Genomic DNA, 13,778 nt, shown 5'->3' with positions numbered 1-13,778 from the left:
TCTGTAAAGGGTCTCTAGATCTATGGCTGCAATTGAAAAAAAGTTGATTTCTTTTTTCAGCTAGAAGATGATATTATAGCCAAACCATCATATATACAAACAATCAGTGAGTTTGTTGTGCTACAGGACTCAAAGGAGTGGATGTTTCTTGAATTTTCTCAGCTTGGGTTTATTGGTAAGTAAAGTAAAGTAAAGTAAACCTAGACAGCATCTTAAAAAGTAGAGACATCACCTTGCCAACAAAGGTCCGTATAGTAAAAGCTATGGTTTTCCCAGTAGTGATGTATGGTAGTGAGAACTGAACCATAAAGAAGGCTGATTGCCGAAGAATTGATGCTTTTGAATTATGGTGCTGGAGGAGACTCTTGAGAGTCCCATGGACTGCAAGAAGATCAAACCTATCCATTCTTAAGGAAATCAGCCCTGAATGCTCACTGGAAGGACAGATCGTGAAGCTGAGGCTCCAATACTTTGGCCACCTCATGAGAAGAGAAGACTCCCTGGAAAAGACCCTGATGTTGGGAAAGATTGTGGGCACAGGGAGAAGGGGACGACAGAGGACGAGATGGTTGGACAGTGTTCTCGAAGCTACCAGCATGAGTTTGACCAAACTGCAGGAGGCAGTGGAAGACAGAAGTGCCTGGCATGCTCTGGTCCATGGGGTCACGAAGAGTCGGACATGACTAACCGACTAAACAACAACAACAACAAAGCAACATTATCCAAGACTGCAAAGGAGCAGCCTCAGCAAGAGAGGAAGTGTGTGCCTATTATCAGCAACAACTTTGCTCCTGAATTAAGAATGAATTTTTCATTCATTCATGTTAGTAGGCTGAACTGAAGGAGGGATGTGCTGGAAAAGATGCTCACAAAACCCTTCAGCTACTTCTAAAGTAATATAGGTGGAACAAAAACCTCACTTGAGAATTTAACCAAACTTCTCCTCCCCTTGGACAATCATTGGATGCAGTTTCTTTTCTTATTAATTTATGGGAAATAGTTGACAGGTTGGAACAAGGAAATGTTGAACACAACCTTATGACAGCATAATGATTTATAAACCTATGAGGCAGATCCAAGGAACAATGAGTGGAATTAACCTGTAACGGAACCAAAATAGAGTATCTGTACTGTGCAGGTTTTTAAGTTCTTCCATTAATAAATCACCTTGATCAAAGAAAGCAAAACATGGCCCAAGTAAATTAGCAGGTACTTAGATTATAATCTCCAGAACTTGCATTTAGAAACAATGCAAAATACTGCGTAAGCAACTGTTGGAAAAACATCAACTAGTTCTGCATGTTTTGTTCTTCCTTCAGGGTTCATCCTATCTGGTTAAGGCAGTATTACAGGTTGTAAGGGGCATTGTTTTTTAACCGTGTATGCTGTTCATTCATAGTTGAATGCTTTCATGCCCCACTTTGATTTTGTTTGAATGCTAAGCATTGGGTTCAATGGGACTCCTAAGAGCTTGACTTGGCTGGTTTGTGCCCTAAATCTTTCATGCCCCACTTGGATTTTGTTTGAATGCTAAGCATTGAATTCAATGGGACTCAGAAGAGCTTGACTTGTGCTGGATTGTGCCCTAAATCTTTCATGCCCCACTTGGATTTTGTTTGAATGCTAAGCACTGAAATCAATGGGACTCAGAAGAGCTTGGGCTGGGTTGTGCCCTAAATCTGGCTGTGCTTCATAAAACAATATGAGAACTGAAATATAGCCACCTTCAAAATTTGCGCTCATCTGAATTTTGCAGTGCTGTTCTCCAACCAGCCAACATTTACAAAAAAGCATATATTAGGTGGAAGTGTGCATAAAATTCCATACATTAGAAAATATAACATACAAATATCCATTATGTTAGGAGAAAGTGCTTGCAAAAATGTGTACATTAGCCACAGCTGTACGCAAAAATGTGTACATTAGAAGAAATTTGCACCAAAATTCTGATGAATTTTCATGAGGATTCTTTAAAAAAAAATCCACACAGATTGCAGCAGATATATGAAGAACAGAATTTAAGATGGGGAAAATGAGAAACTGAGAGAACTAAAATGAACAGATCTTTCCATCCCTACTTGTATCCACTCTGAACTTGAGGCCAGTTGTTGCAGGTCCTGTGGAGTTTACTAGAGCACAATCTGGTTATATTTATAGGATCATTTGCAGTTTTTGAAGCCTGAATGTTTACATGGATTAGACCAATTGTTTGTCCTCTCAACCTTGCCTGCCTTGTTAGAATCTGGCAGAAAAGGATTGACTGGATGGGTCCAGCAAGTGGTACATGCCTTGCTGTGAGAGGGAAAGATGCTCACTACCTTGAGAAAGTAGGTGGTGCCACCCCTCCTGAAGAGGTCATCACTGGACCATGAAGTACTACCACCTAGGGATAGGTGATAAATTCAATTCAGTTAGTGTTTAAAGGCGAACGTGCCCAATTCATACAAGATACAAACTGAAACAAAACCATCCTTCAAAATTGGTACATCTCTAAATTTTGCAGTGTAGTTCTCTGGTCAAATGATATGTACAAAAAATGCATACACTAGCGTAAAGTGTGCATAAAACTGCATATAATCATGGAAACAACATGCACAAATGCATTCTTTTGTGCTTTACTGTGCAGTATGGAAAGTTGTGATTTACCTCTCCCTTTTTGAAAACATCATTTTCAGGAAAATTATTCCGATGCAGAGACTTGCCGCTGATAGTTGAATTTTTGTTAATGTTCTACAAAGATAAGCCAGTTGACTGGCTTCTAGACCACTTACTTTGGGTTAAAGTTTGCAATCCAGAGAAAGATGCAGTAAGTACTACAATTATTAACAAAAGTAAGTTGCATGGGGTTGGGGCAGATGGGCAAACACTGACAATACAATTACATTTTAGAACAAAAAGAGAAGGAAATTGTTGCTGATTGCTTACACAACTGGAATTTCCAAACAACCATTGGGGCAAATGGACAGCATGAGTTCACAATTATTAACTCAACCAAATTCCATAAATTTCAGTGCAATCATGTCACCTCACTATGAAAAAATGCATATTCCATTATTCTGTAAGTTTGAATGTAATATACTGTAACATGACAGAAACAGAAATGATGAACACAATTAAAATACAAAAAAATGCTGTTATGTACAAAATAATTTAATAAATCTAATTTAAGCAGTTGATCATTTGCATTTTATCTGTTGATATTATTGTGGTTTTTTAATTGGTTTTCAATTATGGTTAGTCATTTTAGATATGTTGTGGGTATTTTATTTTAAAACCAGTTTATAAGTAACACAGTAAGTTGATACAAGCTAGATTTGTGCACAACTATTTGCATGTGATATTCCATTAGAATTATACATTTGAGTTTATATATTATTCTGTCATTTTCAAGACCGCTATTGCTTTATATATTTTAATAAGATGTGGTTTGTTTGTTTGTTTGTTTGTTTGTTTATTTCTTACATGTAGATCTAGGCTTTTCCTTCATTAAACTCAAGGTATAATACTCTATTTCCCCCCTCATTTAATCCCCACAACAACCCTCTGAAGCAGGTTAGATTGAGAGGTAGTGACTGGCCCAATATTGCCCAGAGAGCTTCATAGCTGAGTGGGAATCTGAACTCTGGTTTCCCAGATCTTAATCCAACACTTAAAGCACTATGGCATACTGAATCCTACTAAAACCATATCTGCTGGAACCATATCTGCTGGAATATTGGACCTAATTTTGAAGTTGATCAGTTGAGTTGATCTGCAATTAAACAGTTAATCCTACATTTTAAAAAAATCTTACTCTTTCCCTTATTCATTGTTGGCTCATAAATACCAAACCTGAATTGAGTTTGTGTGTAGTCTTTTTCAACAAATACCTTTAAAGTTAACTAGAAGCCTACAACCAAAGAGTTGGGTGGTTAGTTTAAATTGATATATGTATGATATTTCTTTAATGTTTATCCCATCCCACCCCCTGGCTACTGTGTCTTAGCTCTGATTGCTTCCTTAGGGTTGCAGCACTTCCAGTAAAACAGGTTTTAGGCACTGTGACATTTCTTCAGAGCCCCTCTCTCACTAGTCTCTACTTGCTTCAGTTCCTTGTCTCATCTACATGTTGAGTGAAGACATCCCTGTCCCCCTCTTAAGTGTGAACACTGTGCAAATGCAGCAAGCAACACAAACAGAGGGACAATGACCTTGCTGAGTTGGTATTGTGAGACCCCCCCCCAAAAAAAATAGGCAGTGTCCACAGTCAGTTCAGCACCACAAGCATAACAAAGTATAGGTGGTTTGTTCACCTGTGAAGGAATATATTTGCAACAGAAAGTTATAAATATATAGAGAAACTGAAATGCAGCTGAATGTGGTTGCCTCCTTCTGTTGTTGTTTTACATGAAATGGTTTCGTTTTCAGAGACACTGTGAACGGCAAAAGACCTATTTGCGCATGCGTTATAGGCCATCTCTCTTTCAGCATGTGGGAATTCATTCTTCTTTGACTGGGAAAATACAGAAATTGAAGGTAAGTTCTATTAGTCATTTGCTTCTTTCTCAACATCACGGTGTCAATAGTGTAGAAATACAACCGTCACCGAGTTCAAAGAGAAGGCAAATAAAGTGCTAGAGACATTGTGGAAGCACTGCACAGAGGCCAAGACTAGTCCCCTGCCCTGCATGGTGTCTGCTAGCAAAACAAATCACAGTCCCCAATAGCCATTAGTGATTGGGTGATTATTCATAGTGGGAGTGCTCAAGAATGCAAATACACCTGCTTGGATGTTACCTCGCCCCTCTTTAGCTTACAGCTGAAGAATGTGGGGCTTACCAGCTCCTTGACCCCCAGCTGCAAGTGACAGCTCCATGCAGCCAAAAAGTAGCCTTACAGGGTATTTTCAGAGCTACACAGAGCTGACATTTTCAGCAGGGGATTATGGGTCTGGCCCAACAATCAATAGCTGCATGTGTTTTATAGTTTGAGAGTTTGCTCTGAACTGGCTGCCCCAGCCTTCTGTCTCTCCCACCCATTGTCCTGCCTTGCCCAAGGTAAGAATTATTTTCCGGAGGAAGTGGGGTAGATGAAATTGGTAGGGAGGGTAGGGAGGAATTTTGCTACTCAAGTGTTCAAGATTTTGACTTTCCTGTGGTAGCACCACAACCATGGAACACCCTCCCTAGAGGGTGTTGTACACTGCCTGGGAATCCATCTAGACGAAAGATGGTTTGGAAATTTAATATATATATATAATTGAATGGTTGATTGTTCAACCTGAGAAGCTCAATTAATTTTAGGGCTAAGCAGCTGAGTGCAGTTTGCCTGTCCTTAATGGCCGTAGACCTATGGGTCACTGTTTCCTCTTTAGAGATGAATGAATACCTCTTGTTTTTATACCCCACCCTGCAAAGTGGCTGAAATTTTGGGCTCATCTGCACGCTGGCAAAGTTTCTTTCCAAAAATGGTGCATAAAATGTAAAGATTTGCTTAGATGATCTATGTATGTGTAACATGCACGGAATGGGAGTGAGATCATAGCAGCAGGTTTCGTTCTCAGGGCTGGCCCAAAACATTTTGCTTCTTGAGTTGGAGCACCACATTTGTCCAAAGTCGAGGTGCATAATAATCAAGAGTGGCTATGTTATTTTGGAACTGGAGGCAAAAAAATCTCACATGCACCTCCTCTTTTGGAACAAAATTACAACAATAAATTAAGTAACTTGGAATTAGCTGCTCTTTCATACTCCCCAAATCAGCTGCCCGAGGTAGCCATCTCACTTTGCCAGATGGTAGGGTTGGCTCTGCAACACTCAGCGTAACTTTTTTCAGTTAGGCTGTGGTAGCACATTCCATTCCACTGCGAGAGCCATGCTTGTACACCTGCCCAGTCTGCTAACTGTTGATGGACAGCTCTATGGCTTCTGCTCTGTCTTCTTATGGTTCTATATTTTTATAACCGATTTGCACTAGGTGTTCATTCAGATAGAAAACTATCCAGACAGCCTTTAAATAAAGGACTGCCCCATATGAAATAGGACATGTGGCTTTCTTTCTGCGCCTGAGGTTCACCATCGCAGTCTAGTAAATGCATGTACAGTGGTACCTCAGGTTACATACACTTCAGGTTACATACGCTTCAGGTTACAGACTCCACTAACCCAGAAATAGTACCTTGGGTTAAGAACTTTGCTTCAGGATGAGAACAGAAATTGCACAGCCGCAGCACAGCGGTGGCAGGAGGCCCCATTAGCTAAAGTGGGGCTTCAGGTTAAGAACAGTTTCAGGTTAAGAACGGACCTCCGGAATGAATTAAGTACTTAACCCGAGGTACCACTGTATGTTGATACCTGGATCTTACTCCTCTCCTACATGAATACCCTATTCTTGCACTGGTTGTTTGAAAAGAGTTATAGTTTATACCTCATCAATGACTGCCACTGATTTTATTTGCAAAATGTTCAGTGATGCATCCATGACTATAATTTACAGCACATTTAAAGTATAAAGATTATGGTTTGTCTTTGCCATTCATTTTGTTGATAACTTTATATAAAAATATACATTTATGTCTTACAGGATAGAGATTTCGGCAAAAATCCATTACTTACAGCACATGTCAACCCAGCTGCAGAAGTGACTACAAGTCTAAAAGTATTCCAGCACTTTACCCTAGAAAAAGCTTATAAAGGAATAGAATTTTTCTGGGCTTTTGCTCCTGTGGCTGGAGATTATATTCTGTTCAGCTTTTGGCAGCCAATAAAAATAGAAAGGTAGGTATTATGATGTAGGAACATTTACTCCAATTTATTTCTCATCCAAATTGCCCTCTCCAAGCTATTTAATCTCTCCCATGGGTGAAAAAGCTGGACATTGGGATGGGGGACAAATTCAGCTCAGTTTGCATTTACAGTCTAATCTACCTATTCTGCATTTCCTGAAACAATATGCAAACCAAGACACACTTATCCTTTGAAATTTGCATTTTTCTGAATTTTGCAATGAATTTATTGAACCAAATAATGAGTAAAAAAATACATATTGTAGGTAAAGTGTGCATAATGATGCATTTACTAGTGAAAACCAGATAGTGAAAGCCAGATGGGCGGGGTATAAATAATAATAAAAAAGAAAAGAAGATAATATACAAAAAATCATTGTATTAGTTGGAGTTGCTTGCAAAATGTGTATATTATGCAAAAAATGCATTGAAATGTGTCTATTAGGAGAAATTTGCACTCCAATGTTGATACATTTTCATGAGGATTAAAACAAAATTTAAAAAGCAAGCTGATGTGGAAATGTGGAGAACTGAACTTAAGTCTGAGAACCTGAAATTGACTCATTCAACCATCCCTATTTGAGAAGAACATCTTTGATGGAGAAAGAAGTAGGCACTGTAGCCCATCACTCCTCTGATTGAATTTACAGCTCTCTGTACCCTATTTGTAATTTTAAAGAAGAATACGATGCATTGGCAGAGTGTTATCTGCCATGAATTTCACCCTCAGTCTGTTTATGCTCTTTCTTCCATCTGTAAAATATTCCCAGAGAACATTAAATGGAAGACCTGTCATAAAATAACTATAAGTTAAATATTTAATGCATTATTAAATTTGCCCCAATAATGTGTTTTGCAGGTACCTTTTTAAAAGCGGAAATGCTGAACATCCAGGAGATATAATAGTTGATGCTACTGTAGAAGTTTTACCCAATGCTGTAAGTATCTCAGTTCTCACATAGATATAAAGCATTTCAAATCTTATTATTAATATTAGGGAGAAGTCTTGCTCTTTTCTTAATATTCCTGGCCAGCAGTCATAACCTGTCAGGATGTTACCATCTCAACCTCATACGGGACAGTTTTGTCAAAATTCTGCTCAGAGATAAGCATCTCTCCAGTTTTATCTCATCCAGGCACTGCTTCTGATCTGACTTCAGCATGTGGTGGCAGAATGTGTTTGATTGCCTTGGCCTTTGGCAGCACTGCAGAAGTCAACTTTGACTGCAAACCATGGCTGCCATAGTGCAAAATAATAATTAAAAAAGTCAATCTGTTATTGGAACAGAGAGCAGTCTTTGAGGACCAGTAGTATATGTCTTACAGGCGCAGGCACTTATATTTTAATAAATTCTCTTCTATATATTGGTATATTGCTCTGATAGCACCTTGTGTGTTTGATCAGCTAAAAAAAAAGGGGGGGGGAGAGAAACGGAAGTTGGGCCTGCCTTGTAAAATTTTCTCCTGCAGATCTTTTGACTAGCAATCTTTTACAGTGGTACCTCGGGTTAAGTACTTAATTTGTTCTGGAGGTCCATTCTTAACCTGAAACTGTTCTTAACCTGAAGCACCACTTTAGCTAATGGGGCCTCCTGCTGCCGCCACACCGCCAGAGCACGATTTCTGTTCTCATCCTGAAGCAAAGTTCTTAACCCAATGTACTTGTCAGAGCTGCCTCTAGGTCCCAGCTCACAGAGGACCAACGCTAGGCTGTAGTAATGTACAAAAGTCTTTATTGAAGTTCAGTTTCCATTTCAAAGCCACAGCGTGCAGCCCTACGTCTTAAACCCTAGATCGGCGAAGTCCCGTCTGAGTCTCCTCCCCTATGACACCAGTTTAAGATCCTAGCCCTGCTCCACCTTTTATGCTGCTCTCTCCTCCTCTGGGTCCTCCTGCCCGCTGGGGCATTGCCCTTTCTGGATTCTTCCGACGCTGAGTCGCTTAGCTCCTCCCCCTCCCTCCGGCGGGCTTTAGGACCCGGTTCCCAATCCTCATTCTCTGCTGTCCCGCGCTCCTGTACATTTGAACTTGCCTCTCGCGCCAGCCCAGTGACCTTTCTCCTAACCGTTACAGTACTTCGGTCACTGCTTCCCTCTTCCGGGACACTGGCCGGATCTGACCTCTCCTCCGTTGTCCGACTTTCTGATGGAGGCGTGGTCAGCCCTGCCTTATCTTCTCTCCCTGGTGGGGAATGCACTGGCCCCGATCCTTGGGACTCTCCCCCCCCACTCTGCTCTGGTGGGGAAGCTGGTCCTGATTTCCAGCTACTGCTCTGGGAGTCCCTGCTGCCCCCTTGCTCCTGGGGCATTCCCCTTGGGAACCCCCTACCCCTGGCCACTGGCGCCCCCTTCTGTGAATCTTCCGATTCGCTGGAGAGGCTCATGGAATCCCTCGGTCCACTGTCCTCTTCTCCTACGCTCCCCTCGGATTCTTCCCCTTCGCTCTCCATCTCCTCTCTTCCCTGTGCCTCTGCTCCTGAGCCCCTGACAGTACTATTTCTGGGTTAGCGGAGTCTGTAACCTGAAGCGTATGCAACCTGAAGCGTATGTAACCCAAGGTACCACTATATTTGTTGTAACCCAGGGATGGGGGACTTGTGACCCTGCAGGTGCTGTTGGACTCCAACCTGGGGAAGAGCCATAGCTCAGTGATAAAGCGCTTGCCTTGCAAGCAGAAGGTTCCTGGTTCAACCCCTGATGGCATCTCCAGGCAGGGTTGGGAGATATTCCTGCCTGAAATCATGGAGAGGCAATTACAGTCCGTGTAGACACTATTGAGCTAGATGGACCACTTGCTGCTTCCTACATTCCTAACTCCTGTCAGCCTCAAGTAGCATGACCAATGCTCAGGGATGATGGGAGTGGTGGCCCAGAAATGTTTGGAAGACCACATGTTGCCTATACTGTTGTAGTCAACTGAGGTAATTGGCCCATGAAGTGTTCAGTGGTTCTGTTGCTTTGTACACAACTGAGAACCCAGCTTATGCAACATATTGCAAATTGATAGGCAATTTACTGACGGTTGCCAGAAATGTACTCACCAGAGCTTGGAAGAAAAGCAAATCTCTGGGTTTAGTACATTGTGCTTTGAAACAATAGTGAACATACTGGCATAGTAGAAATGAATATGGGAAGGTAAGCTGTCAGCCAAAACTTTTATGCAACTAAGAATCCCTTGATTCATTATTGGAATACCATCAATTTCTCTGATTTGAAACTTGTCCTTAAACATGTAAAAACTGAGAGAAGGAAAACACTGAAAAGAGTATGTGACAGTATATAGTGAATAACTTTGCCCAGGGAAAGTTAAAATATGTTAACAGCATACATAGTTGTTACAAACGAATTTAAAACTGGAATTGATTAGTTGGATATCATGGGTTATCACATGGTTAGCACTATTGGCTGGAGAGATTTGCAAAAGGGAAATGTGCACAATAAGGCTCGGCTTTCCTCTTGGAAAACTAGTTAGGATTTTCTTTCTTTTTATTTGTTACAGGAGATAGACATACAGTCTGCAGGAGGCAATTCAGGGAATTTTAAAATCGTAAAAACTCAGGATGGATATTTTCAAATAGGTAATATATATATATATCTTCTAAGATGGTTTCAGCTTGGTTTTTATATTCTTCTAAACTGCAGCACAGCTTAAAGTTTTGCAATAATTTAGGGGGTGGGATCCAAAAGTTGTACTCCTTTCATGACAACGTTGCATGAGAAAGTTGAAATCATTTATTTTAATACCGATTAGAATATGATTGTGTTTATGTAGCCAAAACCACATGACCCCATTCAATAAAGAGGTATTAGCAGCTGGGGGGGTAGGGCTAAGGGTGGACACAAAAAACAGCCCACCAGAGCAGGAAGACAGGAAGAAGAAATGGGGGAAAGACATGGAGATAAGGAAGGAAGGAAGGGAGGGAGGGACGGACAGGGGATATAAAAGGTTGGATGTCTCAAGAAAGCAACACAACACAAGAGAGAAGAAAGGGGTAGCAAGATTGTGTTTAGTGTTGGAACATTGGAGGGGCTTGATTTATGATTGGTACTGCCCTGCCACCCAGTGACTGCATGGCAGAGACAGAATTTCAGCTCACTTTTTGCATAGCCAACTCTGGTCTGCCTGACAAAGTCATGTCCAGTGTGCATTATTGTGCAAGCGTGCACATCGCTTCAGTCTGACTTCTAACCTTAATGGTCTGTTCTCCTATCAGTGTCCTTAGCATGTCTGGCTGTAGGCTGCACCTATGGTAAAGAACATTGTCTTATCAAAGAAAGGGTGTGGCCTCATCCCAGCCTGTAAAAGGCTATCATTGGGGGACTGAAAATTGCATCTAGTTGTGACTTTTGCCTTCGTCGAAAGAGATTGTGGCAGCATAAATTAGGGGTATCTGATTTTCTCTGATACCTGCTCCACCCTGTAACCTTCTGTTCTGTGTCTAATATCATTCTGTTCTGGAAGGTCCCTCCACCCTCAAGAGTAGCTTTGCTGAGGAGCAGGGATGCAAAGAGCCCACTTGGGTTGAGGGGATTGTTGAAACTTGGATGTCCCAATTGTTGAAAATTGCATGCGCCAAAGCGCTTTCCACAAAGTCAAAGCCACCATTGGCTACAACCTAGAGCAAGGAAATAACACCTTTTTACAAACCGCTATGCAGGATCATGAATTGGAAACAAAAGTCACAGGTTTTCATTGCACAGTTTTAACATCACAAAGATATGCACCAAGGTTTTAATATGATAGTATGCCCACTTCAGTGATGTCTCATTGAGACGTAAAAAAAAAAATCAATATTCATTTATTTAACTTTGTACCTTATTTAAGGTAATATAAAATAAGATTTTTATTTATTTATTTATTACTATTCTGGGAAAATAGGTTTATTACAACATATACCAAAAATAATGTTTTCATTCACATATAGGCACATTCAAAAATGGAATAGCAGATGGCATCGTCAACCCAAGCTTAGGAAATATAAAAGCTCTTCGTTTATCCATCCATTCTAGTTCTGCTACGTGGTTGTTACTGAGTGAGGTAAGCATGTAGGAATAAAGAACTAGTCAAAAGATAATTAACAGAGTACTCCTAACCTCAGATCTGTTGGTTGGAAGGGGTTAAGGTGGAGCAAAAATACCCGTCTGCCGGGGGAGAGGAGCTCCGATGACGAGGCATCTGTGCCTGCAAACCCTCAGTACAACTACAGATAATTCAGCATTTATAACTTACTGTCAGTGGTGTTTCCACAGTTGGTAGGCTCTGAAATGGAGCATTCTAGGGACAGTGTTGTGTCAGAGGCAGCCTAGGGATCATGAGATCCAAAGACCCTCAATTCCCCCAAGAAACCCAGGATTGCGCCCATTAACTGTGCAAACATGGAGGTGGCATAGGTTTCTTTGAACTGCTCATATTGAGCAGGGATTGAAGAGACGAAAGTAAAGTCCCTGTTGCTGGGTACATAGAGGGGAGGAGCAGCTGGGACTCTGCAGGTAGGTTGCATCACCCCACCTGCTGAAGGCCTTGAAAACCCAACTATTCAGCAAGCAACTGCACAGGGCAGCCCATTGACAGCAACTGAAAGAGTCTGAAGCCATCACAGCAGCCATCCATGGGTATAGCCAAGGGGGGGGGCATGGAGAGGAAGCTTACCCCCCTAAATCAATAAAAATACATAGCAAACTGAGGTTCTGTGCCCCCTAACAAAAGGCCTGCCCCCCCAAATCCTGGCTACGCCCATGCAGCCATCTCTTCCTAATTGAACATAGTTCATTCCCCCCACCTGCACCAATCAAAACCAATGGGGTGAATTTAGCAAATTAAAAAGTCGTATGAAAAAAAGAAAAAACATCACCACCAGTTTCTCTAAACAGCATAAGCCATCACAGCTTTGGAAATAGCATAACATCTGCCAGTTCAGTTCCCTCCCATCTACCCTACTTAGAATTGCTCTTTAAGCACTCTCATATGTAAGTCCAAGCGCAATGGTTTGCAAGAAGGCCTTTTATGTCGTGTAGGGGAAGAGCCTTTGCAATTAATGAGTTTAGAAGTGTGGAGACATTTTAGAATTTTCCTGTTTTCCCATTCAGTAACATTCTGAATTTGTAAATGGAAGATTTCATAAAAGGGAGATGCTTGTGTGCTTTCCATTTAAAAAAATTCCATATGCCATATAGCTGGAAAACGACTTCCAAAGCACTTCCAAAGCTTTGTCTTTACTGTTAATTCTTCTGGTGGTGTTCTTTTTTTTTTTTTGGCAACATCTTCAGACAGAATAGTTAATACTGATTAGTCTGTAAAATTTGACATTTTCCTACCTACAGAATATCTTACTGAGAGATTTGGAGGAAACAACTGCGAATTATGTAAAGATATTATAAGCAAACAAACCAAGATAAATGTTTTCAGTATTCCATAAATGTTGACAAATTCTCATTTCTTTTTATGTAGATATTCATAAAGATGCAGTGGGAAGAGAATAAGAAAGAAACACTTCTTTGAAAATATGGAAATCTTGAATGCTACATGGAAACAAGGCCATCTAGTGGCAGCAGCAAAACTGTCAACTATAAAATGTAATCTCCTTCCTAATACAGTGTAGTAGGAGAGGGGATAATGTTACTTTAAATCTCATTAAATCTTATTTTTTTGGAAATACTGATAATATATTACCAACAGACCCTTTGTAAATAAAAATACTTTCAATAGCTTAAACAAATAAGGATGCAGTCCTGTCCGCACATTCTAGGGTATAAAAACCCATAGGATTGCACTGTAAATACCACATGTTAATTTATTGTACAGTAGATTACCAATACACCTTTTTAAAAAAAAACAAAAAAAAAACATAGTTGTATTGCCAAAACTACATACCTTTAAAGTCCTATTACAGCAGGGGTTTTTTTTAATCTTTATTTATTTGATCCCATTTTTCCCTAACCAGTTGCTCAGGTAACGGAACTGGAATTCTTTAACTTTATCTTCACAGCAGCCCTTTGATGTAAGAGATGCAGTGACG

General features: G+C 40.6%; 1 protein-coding gene across 2 annotated transcripts in view; it reads left to right on the top strand.

Annotated features, from left to right (window-relative positions):
* Positions 1-13,424, top strand: part of MGAT4D (MGAT4 family member D) — a 41,800-nt gene extending 28,376 nt beyond the window's left edge. The window contains exons 8-15 of one of the 2 annotated variants that reach the window (XM_079989500.1): positions 61-175; positions 2,676-2,806; positions 4,408-4,515; positions 6,562-6,755; positions 7,623-7,701; positions 10,235-10,340; positions 11,688-11,800; positions 13,211-13,424. In XM_079989500.1, coding sequence (XP_079845626.1) covers positions 61-175; positions 2,676-2,806; positions 4,408-4,515; positions 6,562-6,755; positions 7,623-7,701; positions 10,235-10,340; positions 11,688-11,800; positions 13,211-13,261 — 897 coding nt within the window. In that variant the 3' untranslated portion in view covers positions 13,262-13,424. The remainder of the gene's footprint in view (positions 1-60; positions 176-2,675; positions 2,807-4,407; positions 4,516-6,561; positions 6,756-7,622; positions 7,702-10,234; positions 10,341-11,687; positions 11,801-13,210) is intronic. The other variant, XM_079989501.1, reaches the window with a different exon arrangement.
* Positions 13,425-13,778: the final 354 nt, after the last annotated feature.

Source organism: Podarcis cretensis, assembly GCF_951804945.1.
Source record: "Podarcis cretensis genome assembly, chromosome: 9".
In the NCBI taxonomy this organism is placed as follows: Eukaryota; Metazoa; Chordata; class Lepidosauria; order Squamata; family Lacertidae; genus Podarcis; species Podarcis cretensis.
Note: the sequence above shows the minus strand (reverse complement) of the source record. Positions and strands in the feature narration are given on the sequence as shown.